Below are 12,439 nucleotides of genomic sequence, written 5' to 3' on the forward strand. Positions count from 1 at the left end.
TATATATATATATATATATACTGCGCAAATACATTACATTTTATTACTAGAAAAAAATCAGAAATAAATATTCAATTTGACGTTACTATTGCCATTAAGTACGATTATAAACAATTACATAACAATTTTAAAGATTAGCTTTCACAAGAGTATAGGATTGTGGAGCTAAACAGCTAGGTTGATAACAAGTTTGAACTTCGACGATACCATTTAGATGTCTAAAAGTAAATTATATAATTATATGGAGTATCTACTAAAAGGTACAATATATATCCAAAATTTATATGATAATATCGATCTGTAATAAAAATTCTGCTAGTTCGCTTTAAATAATTAAACTCATTAAAAGAGTGTATACATACACCCTGGTGAACATAGCTGCGGTCAGGAAAAGCAACCTTTATGTCCGATCCGATCTCAAGCAGATTGGAAGTTTTAAAAATTGTAGCAGTCGAACAGTAAGTAATCAGAGGCCTCTTTGTAGGAAATGTCCACGCTGGTTTACATTCATTGGGACTAGGCTTAACATACCATGCTTCAGGATCATATCTACGATCGTATTTAACACACGTCACTGGTCTATTGCTGCGTCTGAAATTAATCAAGGCATTTCTTTTATTTCTGTACGATCCTAGTCGAATTTTTCCTTAAGCAATTCATCAATTTAAGTCTTTGTCATTGAATAAAATGCATTTTTCTCACAAAGAATCCATTTTTGCAAAGAGACACTTTAAACGTTGTAATTCTTGGCCGGCGCTACATGGTCTATTAGAAAAGCCCCAGTTTCCAAGCGCTTCTGCCACACCGGTATAGCCTTTGGAAAACTCATAAGTACATGGCCTTTTCAGTGCCATTTCTTCTGAATGAATAAATACTTTTCATAATTTAAAATAATTTCACGGATATTGTTCTACAAGGAAGAAAATAGATCCATTGGTTGTTTGAATTGTGAAGTTTGTTTATGTGCAATTTTCGAACTTCTTTTTAAACAGTTGCACAAGTCTTCGCAAAAACACATAAATTCATACAAGCCAATGAATTCGATAAAACAATATATATCAGAAATTTAATTTGATTCTTACAATGAATGTACCTTTATTTTAATCTAACAATAATATAATGCAGAAGAATATATGCATATATATCACATACACACACACATACATATACATATATATGTAAATATATATACATATATATATATTTATGAATAATAAATTTATATCTAAATGATCTAATAATAAAATAGTCCATCTTTTTGAGTGATTCTCAATATTTATATCTTATATCTAAATTATATCTTATACAGTGCATTGACGTAGAATGTCGCATCAAAAATTGTTTATATGACATCGATTTTATATGTCGATTTTTGTGTTATTATCTCCATCAATATTCATGAACCTGTCACTTCTGACTTTTAACACGGATTGCAAACCACAATTAAACAGTAGTACACTGAAATTAATATTTTCACAATAAATAATTCATTATAATAAATTATAATGTGTGTGTATATATATATTAGGTATGGGAAAAAGTTCGTGGCGTTTTTTAAATGCCATCTAACGGAAAAAATGCCACGAACTTTTTCCCACATCTAATATGTATAAATTGTAATATTTTACCATGTATAAGAATGGCTTACTGTCGTTTATTCAATTTTTCCATCAACGTAAGCCTTTATAGCAGTCTGGCATTCTATGGAACACCAATGTTGAATTAATAAGTATGTTTCTGATTCAAGTGCGGCATCTAATTTTTTCCGTAGACTGTGACGTAGCAGAGCCTTTGTTGCCTCCATGGACTAAAAAAAAACAGATTTTTTTTTATTAAAAAAAATGATTAGTGATTTAAAAAATTATAATTGTACACATATGCAAAAACGATTCTCTCATTTTATAATATCCTATACAAATTTCCTATACAAATTACAATATTTTCTTTTATTTTCTTTGTTTCTGTGTTTATTAAATTTATTAAAATATGTGCAATATTGCAGAAAACATAGTTTTTATTATCAATATTATCAATATATTATCAATATTTATTATCAATTTGATTTATCATTTGATGTTCATATTTCTGTATTTTACAAATGAAGTGAAGACAATGCCATGAATTATTAAAATATTTCATAATTACGAGTCATGTGGGTGCACACATAGAATCAAGAATATACTAACATTATTGCTGCCTTTGCGTTAATATAATTGCTTATGACAATCGAATCTAGCGCAGTCTAGCGCAAGTATGCACACGATTGTAAATATGTTTATCAAAACTTGTTTGTTCGTTTCTCTGATAAGCGCAAGTGTCAGTGTATACACGACAATTAGCAGTAAAGCTAATAATATTACGTTCAAGTATATGAAAGGAGTTCGTATACGAAAATATACTATATAAATATAGTTCTTGTAAATGAATAACGGCATGACAAATTTCTTGAATCAAAGTAGGTTGAAGGAGAAAGCGATTTACACAACTGTGAATCTTATGAGGTATGCAATATAATTCACGATCGATTTTGGATGCCTAAATTGACGGAAAGGCTTTGCCACTGTCCCAATGGAAACGAATGTCCGTGGCAATGGACAAAAACTTTTGATAACTTAACCATGTTCCTCAATAATAAATCCATTCTGAAGGTATCGAGAAGATTAAATATCTAAAAAAATATCTTTTTTTAAACATTTCTGACAGTTACGTTTCCTGATATAGTTCTGTACGCAATTCACGAAATTGGAGACATGCGCGCATAAACAAGATGCAGTGATAGTACATGGGGAAGGTGATACGAATAATAATTATATAATACCATACAATGTGACAATGAATTGCGTATGTCCGCAAACACATTATTGGAAGTTGCAAAAATACACATACAAAGAGCAAGGTGTCGCTCAAATATTCAAATGTGTCAAGGTATACATTTTATATGTGTAATATAATGCACAGAGAGAAAATCGTTTCTGCATTTTACGAGTTAATTACAAGTATTTTTCACGTTCATAAATCTGCATAATTTATACACACTTTTTGTAGTATAATTTATAATATATAAAATCATTAATTCTCTTCTGTATTCTCTGAAAAGAAAAATACATGCAGGAATAGACAATATTTATAATTTTATTTTATTCTGATAATAATATTTAATATTCTTTCATTTATACAACACAACATGTTATTTATTAAATCTGAACTTTTTAATGTAGAAAAGAATGTGCGAGACTTTGGAATTTTGCGGCTATATACGATCTGATCTATATTCAACATATTATAGATGTACATGTCCAGAAAAACATTTATGTGTTTTCAAAAATAAGACACAAGTAAATGTACAAGAATTGCTTTATTCTGGACCTGCTTATATGGCTTATTGTTACCGTTATTAAATAAAACCGTTATTATATAAAACTTATAATTTAATGAATGTAAAAAACTTAAAAGTTTAACAATATTATGTACGTAAAATACAATATATATCTCGTAAAATATATTGCAAAAGCATTAATAAAATTAAAATCAAGAAACATTGTTATATATATGTAACTTACCTGTGATGATTGATCACTCATAGCCCTTAACGATGGTAATAATTCGACTTGAAACCGATCAGGCCATAAAACTCGAGTAACGAGACCGGCTCTTAATGCTTCACTTGCTGTTAGAGTTCTTCCACCCAAAAGAAGTTCACTCGTCTATCGAAATGTATAGATGTTGTGTTTCTATTATTTTCACGTTATGTTATAAAACATAAACTGTAAAAAGTTGCTTACGACTTACAATTGCACTGCCTAGTATGTGTGACAGAGTAAAGACTGCAGCACCTTCAGCAATTTGTCCTAATTTCCCGTAAGGCGTACAGAATGTTGCCTTATCACTAGCGATTACAAGGTCAAAAAGAGGCAACATTGTCACTCCAAGTCCAATTGCTGCACCTTGTACGCCAGCCACTATAGGTTTATTGAAAGTAGCTAAACTTTTTATGAAATCCCTAAAAAGAAAAAAAATTCAAATCAATAAAATAAACTATATATAAAGTATTACATCAATTGTATAAAGTATTATATTAAATTATGTTTACACAAGTTTAAATACATACTTGACAGCATGTGCCAATTCTTGAGCGACAGATCGTCGTTCATCCTTATTTGAATGCAATAATGTTGAAAGATCAAGACCTTCACAAAAGCTTGTACCCGTAGATGTTAAGAGTACTACCCTACATTCGTCATCTCTTTTTAATATCGACAAAGCCTCTTTGAATTCTTGCATTACCTTAATACCATTAAAGAGATTATGTTTAGCAATTTATAATGGAGTTTGGAGATTGTCTTAAGTGCAAAACTACTTACTTGCAATGAAAGAGCATTTCTTATTTTTGTCGAAGAAGATGGCGTAAGTATTAATTGTACGAGATTACCATGTCGTCGCACATTTATTTCCTTATTACTGAATTGACTTTGCACTTCCGTTTTCATTTTGTTACTATCTACATCCAATGTTTTTATGGTATTTGTATTTACTGAAATATTGTATAATATTTAGCATATAGTTCGTATCAAATTGCTTTTAAATTACTTTTAATATTTTAACATTTTTTTACATGGAAAAATAATAAATTATTATATTTTTAGTTTTACAAAAAAAAAAATATATTATTGAGATAGATGTGTTTACCTTTACCTTTGCTCTTTCGCGTAGTCGCACCATTTCTGGCATTGACAACTGAAAGAGCAGTAGCTGCTTCAGCAAGACAAGCAGATAATTCATCCTCATTTTTCAAAGAATCCTCAGCATTATTATCAAGCTCATTTGCTCTGGCAAAAGTTACTTTGCTTCTCATAAGTTTTTTACTCTTCGCTGTTACCTTCCCTGGTACTGCACCATTCGACGATCGAGTTGTAACTTTACTCGAAACATTGTCTTCAACTGCGGGAATGTTTTCCTGTTGCTTTCCGATCTTATCCATTTTCTTGATTTCCGATTTCTTACCAGGACGTACGATATTAATTTTTTCTTCCATATTATTAGTAATAGTATTGCTGACAACTGTAGTAGTTGCAGTAGAAATGGTACTGGTAACAGTAACATCGGTATCGGACTTTTGTATAATTTTCTTCTTTTTCTTCGTATTATTAATTTTCTCATCTTGTGAATTTCGTCTTTTTTTAGCAGATCTCAACGAATGAATTGTTCCATCTTCCGACTTGACAGCTTCTGTAGATTTTTCAGGTGCATCAACACTAACTCTGGGACTTCCAGATGCACTCGAAAATGAACTAGACGAGTGTCTCCTGACGATAATAGACGCATCAGCCGCATTTCGAATCTTTGCGGGAAGAATAAATTCCGTAGGTGATGCAGAAGTTTTTGGTGATGAGATCTGTTCTACCTTTTTATCTTGAACATCAGCCGCATGAATCGTCGTTCTCTTCGATCTCGGTGACACTTTCGTGACATCTGCGGTCGTTGACGTACGTAATCGCAACACAGCATTGCGAACCAATTTTTTTCTGATTTTAAGTTCACGTTGCACTTTCTGCAGATCCATTACTTTCGCTCGTGACTTTGTGATAGGAACCAGGCGTTTTCTATCCGGCTGCTCTACGTCGTATAGTAAATTGACAACACCTTCGTCCTGCAACAATCTATCTATCTCATTTATATTCTTCTTCTTAGGTTTCACGTCACTGGATGGACCTTCGGGCGTCCGCTTTAGCGATTTTGAGACAGCTTTTGGAGATGTCTTCTTCGGCGACGGAGTCAGTTTAGTTTTCAGCTGAACAGATTTCTTATCAGTTGGCACTTTTTGGCGCAACAACTTCTTGACTACCATTTTCTTCTTAGTTATCGGTCCTTTTTTAGCAAGACCAGGTTTTGACCGTTTTGAAGAAGAATCTACAATTTTATTAGAAACCGAATCTATTTTATTCTCGGACTGTTTACCTGCTACTTCTTTCGTGACAATTTTCTCATTATTTACAGCAATATTCGTCGAATCGCTCGTTGCAACATGATTTTCAATCGTCGAGCTATCATTAGAGACGGACTTTTCTTCCATTTGTTTCTTATTTATCGAAACTTTACCTCTATATACTTTCTGCCGTTTTATCGTATTTTGTTCGTGCTCCCTTGCTTTTTCGGTAGGTTTACGTTTTCTGCCTGATCTCGATTCTTCTATTCGCATGTTTATCTGCTCTTGATTCTTTTCATGAGATAAAGGATTCAGATCGATATCAACAGATTTTGCATTTGGTTGCGTATTTTCACTCGCTAAATCTATATTAGCCTCCTTTCGCTGTACAGCAAGCGAACCTTTCGCGACAGTCGTCGCGTCCTTAGATGCTTTACCAGACGCTGCTCGAAACGTTTTCTTTTTCCGCGGTGGAATCTTCTTGGACGGTGATATGGGCAATTCAAGGAGTTGTTTCAGCGCCAATTCTCGTTCAACTAACGGATCGAGTTTTGGTGGATTGCTTTGTTCAGAATGTTCCATGGTATTTGACGCTGTTTTGCTTTCTTCTGTAAGAACTGGTGGCTTCAAAATAGACCAGTCAGGATCAATGTCACCCTCTAAGATGGCCAATAGTTCTTTGTTATCAGAATTACTATCCTTGCCAGCTTCCATTGTTGTATTTTCCACTTCCTTTTTATCACAGTTTTCTGATGCTGATGACATAACAACAGAAGAGGGAGGTGGAGTTGAAGAAGCGGTTTGCTGTGGCAATGGTATAAGTTTTGGTATTGGATTTACTGTGCTACCTCCCAATTTACTAGATAACCTTTGCGTTAATTTTTTCACAAAGAATATGTCTGGTCCACGGGATGTTTCTACGCTCTTCTGCTTTTCGCGAAAACGTTCCTTCAACACCTCTGTCACTTCTGCTGGCGACGCTATTTGACTGGTTAAATGCCGAGCGCGGCTTTTAGGAACTGTAGTGTCGTGCGACGACGCGTTAACCGGATGCGTATCCATACTTCGTGAAGATTTGTTCACAGGTGGCACAGGAGAATTCGTTTCATCTTTATTCAATGACATTGCGTCCTTATTAATAGCTTTGTTTTTCTTTTGATTTTCTGTTTCTTCAGTCGGCTGTTTTGTTGTACTCTTCTCAATTGTACTTACAATATTATGTGTCTCATCATATTCTTTATCTGCAGAAGAGACTTTTTCTTGGAAAGTTACTGATTCACTCGAAACAGTCTGGTCCGTCTTTGCCTCATCCATTAGGCTTTTTAATTCGATCTCAACAGAGTCTTGCACTTTTGAACTTGATTGCGTATCTTCATCCGTATTCTCAACACCCCAATCGTCAAATATATCTTGGATAAAGCTCCTTTTCTTCGTCGATGAATCCACTGCTGATATTTTGTCAACAGAAGTATCATCTTGTTTATGCTCAGTTATCTCCTGAACAGTATTTTTATGGGTATTTTCAATTTGTGGTAGATCTGTTGACTCAACCTCTGTAATTATGATTTTCTCATCTATAATAATAGTGATATCTTCTTTATCTTCTTTTCCAGAATTAATCAAAGTTTTACTATCAGTTGTTTTTATTTTAATATTTTCATCATTTTCATCACTTACACTTTCGTCTATTGCAATTTTCCCATCGATTAGTTTTATAGATTTCGTATCACATTTATTACCGTCTATGTAGTCCATATTACTTTGTTTAAATTGTTCGTCAAGAGGAGCATCTATGACTTCTGTTACTTCTATTATGGTATCGTCATTTTGGCTATAATGAATTAGATCAATCTCATTGTTCCCATGGTCAGATTCCACAATTTGTTTTTCTTGCAAAGTAACATTTTCTTGATTGCATTCTTTATTAGCATCTTTCTCTTCTAAAGTAATGATAAAATTATCTGCTGTTGCATCAGTCGCAACTGGTACCGTCTCTACTACTACAACTACTTCTGTTTCTTCTTGCACTAACTTAGTTAGTTCATTAGTTGCTGAGTTATTCTGATTACTGTTGTTATCATGCATTTCTTTGATTGTTTCTTCAACTGACTCACATACATCGTGACTCTGGCCCCCATGTTTACTAAGTCTAGATTCATCTGGCGTTGCATCCTGCTTATCTCTGGAATCGGATTGATTCGCGTCCTCTATTATACTACAGTCATTTTCTAGACTATCCGTTGCCTCCTTTGTCTCTGTTGTCTCTTTTGCCTCTGTTTCCTCTGTTATCTCTGTTGCTCCTTCATCTTCTTTTATTATTTTAGATTCAGTTATCACATTTAGGCTTTGGTCTTCCTCGTTGGACAAGTGTTGTGATTCATGATTCAAATTTACCTTATCTTTTAAATTATAGACTTGAATCTCTTCTTGTACTTTATATATCTCCGTGTTTGGCTCCGTTGATTCAGATTCCACTTGATTATTGGTGTTATCAATTTCTTTAGCTATTTCTTTAGATATCTCACTGCAGCTTGTCTCTATGTAATCTTCTGTCTTAACTGTATGAATATCGATATTGTCTACTGTCAATATAGATTCTGACGGTAGCTTGCACACTTTTGAAAAATCTTGACCACTTTCTGCAGTGACTTTTATATCTCGTTCGGTGATCTGAGCTACTTGAGCGTTATCCGTTTGAATCTCGTGAACTGTCAAGACAGACGAGTCTGATTGCTCCATAGTAAAGTACCAAGATACTCCAAATTTTTGTTACTAAATCATATGGTTTCCTGTTTTATAAGAAAATATCATAATATAAATCTCATGTATTGTATAATTATGAAAACAGCCATAACCTAATAAGTATAATCTTGTACAAATACCCGATAATTCATATAGTAACACAATTGATCTTATAAACGAAATATAAGTTACAAGTGGATGAAGCTAAAATCTAAAAGCTAAAAACAAATTATTTAACTAACGGTAAACTTTAATTCATAAAAAGTAAGCAGTTCAAAGGTCTGTTTTTTATAACTGAACTAGTATATACTTTTGAAACTTAAAGTGAACAAGTATATATTTGATATTTGACAAAAGTGATAAAAGTTTCAGTACAATCCAGTGCAGGAATAAAAAACAAACTTTATGACAGCACGCGACAAACTTGATAATACAAAAAGAACAAATAGCATAATAGTCAATATCCCCTCTTCCCCCTCTCCCAGACCATTCCACCGATTTGATATTCCGAAAACATGAAACTCAATGAGCAATCCAAATGGCAGAATGTGAAACAAACTCACCGTGAAAGGGAAATGTGTCCATACTTGTTATATTCCAGTGAGAATCACATGATACACGCCGGTCTTCTCAGGAAGCGGCTGCGCGATCCCTCACCTGCAAGATCCGCGGTCGCGCGGAGTTTAATTAGTCTTGTGAAAAAAAACAATTATCACGAAGAGTCCAAACACCATGTTTACAAGAACAAGCCAGGAGCCACGCGCCGTAGATGTGCGTAGACGATAACTTGAATACTGTCCCTTCAGTCAAACCTTACGATCGCATATCACTGATACGCCCTCGATATCGATTATCGCGCGCGGGATGAACGATACGCAATTCTACAGCTTCCTGAAACAGCTCCGGTTTAATCGTTGATTAACGTACGCTAGTTATCTCTGCTCAGACTCAGACCTGCTACGCTTGACGCGACATACTAATGAATGACGATTACATGTGATTTACATGAAACACTAAATTCAGTTGCCAGCGATTGCCTACACTGCCCCGAATAGCCCCGAGCACCCGAGGCCCGAGCTCCAAGTTTGGGAGAAATGGCCACAGCACAGACTCTTAAACTGCCTTTTCATGCGCAACACGCTACGGTAATCATTCAGTTTAGCTACTGCACCTCAAAAATCAATGAAATTAGGTTTATTTAATGCGTTTTTGCATGAAATGAAAGAATCTAGCAGAAAAATCTATCGCTCTGCTCCACGAATCGAAATATTAAGTGTTAAAGTTTACAATTATTGAGGTTACAAAATCTGTCACATAGACAAAATGAGATCTATAATTGTACTGTCATAGTATATACAGTAGCGCAATTCTGTCGACATCTTTGATATTAGTGTTGATCAAAATGGAGTGCGCATGCGCGAAATAAGTAAGTTCCCTAGTAACATCATTTGAATTTCTTTCTCAATTGCTCTTTATTTTTTCGCTCTCTTTCTCTAGGTCGTTTATACATATATCAAATAAAAAAAAAAAATCTAAATGTAATAAAACTAAAAGAAATAGATTTATTGTAATGCATTGCAAAATAAAAAAAATACAAAAATAAGAAAATGTATAGAAAATTATATAAATGTTCTATGATACAAATATTATAATTAACGATTGCGGCACACAATCGATGCTTGTTTTCCTGCTAAATCGCTTGAGTTTTAGTAAATTATTAGAATTACATCACACAGATTTTCTAGCTAAAATGAAAGCAATCCAGAAACTATCACTCACAATATTTAAGCAAGATTGACGAAATTAGTGTATGTGTGTGTGTGTGTGTGTTTGTGTGTGTGTGTGTGTGTGTGTGTGTGTGTGTGTGTGTGTATGTGCGCATGAATTTATGGATGTGTATGATTTCAGTTAATGGTTCATCTCTCATCTCATTGCATTGTTGTCTTATTTCTGGTTTTATTACTAGTGGGCTTTGTAACAGCAATTTTGCGTCTAACCATTTGCAAGCTACTAATGACTATTGTATTGTATTTTATTTTACGTTAAGTTTATAGTCTATTGAGCCGGTTGTTCTTTTGATAAATTTTACTTATTGGGTAAGTAGCAAGATTACCCAATCACAAGCGCGGATTACTAGATTTATCTCACAGATAAAATTTATTAAAAGATGGAATACCAACTGTATGTACTTATCTGTATGTACTCATTATAAATATATTCAGTTTTCACATTTTTTTGCAAATATTGCATTTTCTCGGCTTTGAATTCTTTGCTGCTCGTTGTTCATTCGATTGAACTTCAATGAGATGCAGCAAAATGTATTTTGCATCGGAAGTAATCATTTGAACGCTCGCTGCTATTGATGTATTTTTCCAGATCTGAAATGCTGATTGGATTTAAAAGAATACACCAATAACAACGAGCGCTCACTCAACTGTACGCTTGAAATCCGCTGATCGCAATCGGCAGCGGTGCAATTGCGCACTGTAGCAATTGCCCACTGCCAATTACAGCGACTCCTAGGGAGTTTTTTTTTTTTTTAAGCGCTGTGATTGGCTGTGTACAATTGAACCGTGGATATTGCTATCCACACGTAGTCTATGATCATCGATTTGGTGAAAGATCTTCAAAAATTAAGATTTTTTATTTCCCTTTTTTGTTATGAATATGGGTAGTTCCTAAATACTATTGATATTTATTGACTCACATTTATTGACACACTATTTATTTAATAAGATAAATCTCACACTGAATTTTAGATAGAAGTTAGAAGAAATCTCTTTCTGCTATAACATTTTGCAGGTATCTCAAATCAAACTTGTGATTAGAGTCCTACCCAGCAAACGAGAATGGATTAAAATGGACTGAAATTTTTTTCTATTCGTATTTTAAATAGCGAATACTTTTTTTGAATTTAATTGGATTCAATTAGATTCAATTGAATGTAATTAGATTGAAAAACTTAATTTTTTATTCAAAATTTTGAATTGAAAAATATTTAATTCACAATTCACAGAAAAAGCTAATATTATTTTTAGATTGAAAGGCATAAAAATATGCTCTATGCAATTTCTATATATAATAATATTTCTGTATATAATTTCTGTACATAAATGAAAATGCATTCAGGATTGAAAAGCATTCATTTTAACATTCGTCAATCAATATTTCTGAAAATCTGAATTCATTTCAATTTATTCTCGTTTGCTGAGAAGATCTCAGATTTGATTTATCATCCCATAAATAAACGAAGAATACTCTGTATTTCTGTAAAAAGCGTGAAAACAGAACATGTTTTCAAAGAAAGTGTAATATAATATGTGTGATATAATACCACCAATCCAAATACATTTTTCGTAGATTTTTGCAGTCAGCAAGGGTATTAATACCTTTCGATGTAAGATTATATTGTTCCATATAAGAGTGTTCAAGAACTGTAAATCTATAATTATTCCAAATCTGATCAGGAATTTCTCAATCCTCCATTAAAAGTTCATTTGCATTCAGAAGAGTGTCATTCAGAAGAGTGTATACTCAGTGTATGTAAGTGACGCATCCGTATATTTCTTCGCAGTATCTTGCAAAGAGTTTCGGTAGTTATATGTGTGTTGCCAACATTCAAATATTCCAGGAACTTTAGATTTTCAAGATATGAGAATTGTCGTCACTTATCAAGTTACAATGAAATAGATCTAATTCTAAGAAAAATATATAGGTATTGATCATACATTTATTCGTGTTTATAATAATCATTGTACATATATATATATATAT

The 12,439-nt window shown here is 33.2% G+C and overlaps 2 protein-coding genes and 2 pseudogenes across 3 annotated transcripts; 1 reads left to right on the forward strand and 3 right to left on the reverse strand.

Annotated features, from left to right (window-relative positions):
- Positions 1–134: 134 nt before the first annotated feature.
- On the reverse strand, positions 135–896 carry LOC108689483 (annotated as a pseudogene).
- A 435-nt stretch (positions 897–1,331) lies between these two features.
- LOC108689574 lies at positions 1,332–9,470 on the reverse strand. 2 transcript variants are annotated; one of them, XM_018196412.1, is made up of 9 exons: positions 9,406–9,470; positions 9,229–9,322; positions 4,687–8,712; positions 4,362–4,531; positions 4,109–4,284; positions 3,790–4,000; positions 3,561–3,704; positions 1,629–1,807; positions 1,332–1,458 (listed from the first exon to the last, which is right to left on the reverse strand). In XM_018196412.1, exons 3-8 carry the CDS (start codon positions 8,660–8,662, stop codon positions 1,655–1,657), a joined length of 4,830 nt encoding a protein of 1,609 aa, XP_018051901.1. In that variant the 5' UTR covers positions 8,663–8,712; positions 9,229–9,322; positions 9,406–9,470; the 3' UTR covers positions 1,332–1,458; positions 1,629–1,654. The 2 variants fall into 2 exon arrangements, with proteins under 2 accessions (XP_018051901.1, XP_018051902.1); XM_018196413.1 differs by having other exon boundaries at positions 4,693–8,712; positions 9,229–9,422.
- On the forward strand, positions 2,092–3,398 carry LOC108689575. Its single transcript, XM_018196415.1, has 4 exons — positions 2,092–2,379; positions 2,460–2,648; positions 2,722–2,925; positions 3,219–3,398. The coding sequence occupies exons 1-4, from the start codon at positions 2,254–2,256 to the stop codon at positions 3,396–3,398; spliced, it is 699 nt and encodes a 232-aa protein (XP_018051904.1). The 5' UTR covers positions 2,092–2,253.
- A 2,492-nt stretch (positions 9,471–11,962) lies between the features above and the next one.
- LOC108689331 overlaps positions 11,963–12,439 on the reverse strand; it is a 3,488-nt pseudogene continuing 3,011 nt past the window's right edge.

Source organism: Atta colombica, unplaced genomic scaffold (assembly GCF_001594045.1).
Source record: "Atta colombica isolate Treedump-2 unplaced genomic scaffold, Acol1.0 scaffold27, whole genome shotgun sequence".
Classification (NCBI taxonomy): Eukaryota; Metazoa; Arthropoda; class Insecta; order Hymenoptera; family Formicidae; genus Atta; species Atta colombica.

Excerpts from the sequence above, each read along its gene's own strand:
- LOC108689574 (XM_018196412.1), bottom strand. The coding sequence starts at position 8,662 with ATGGAGCAATCAGACTCGTCTGTCTTGACAGTTCACGAGATTCAAACG. Across the intron at positions 3,705-3,789 it reads ACATACTAGGCAGTGCAATT|ACGAGTGAACTTCTTTTGGG; the intron begins GTAAGTCGTAAG and ends ACATTTCGATAG. Across the intron at positions 1,808-3,560 it reads TGAGTGATCAATCATCACAG|TCCATGGAGGCAACAAAGGC; the intron begins GTAAGTTACATA and ends GTTTTTTTTTAG.
- LOC108689575 (XM_018196415.1), top strand. The coding sequence starts at position 2,254 with ATGCACACGATTGTAAATATGTTTATCAAAACTTGTTTGTTCGTTTCT. Across the intron at positions 2,380-2,459 it reads CGTTCAAGTATATGAAAGGA|GTTGAAGGAGAAAGCGATTT; the intron begins GTTCGTATACGA and ends GAATCAAAGTAG. Across the intron at positions 2,649-2,721 it reads ATAATAAATCCATTCTGAAG|TTCTGTACGCAATTCACGAA; the intron begins GTATCGAGAAGA and ends TTCCTGATATAG.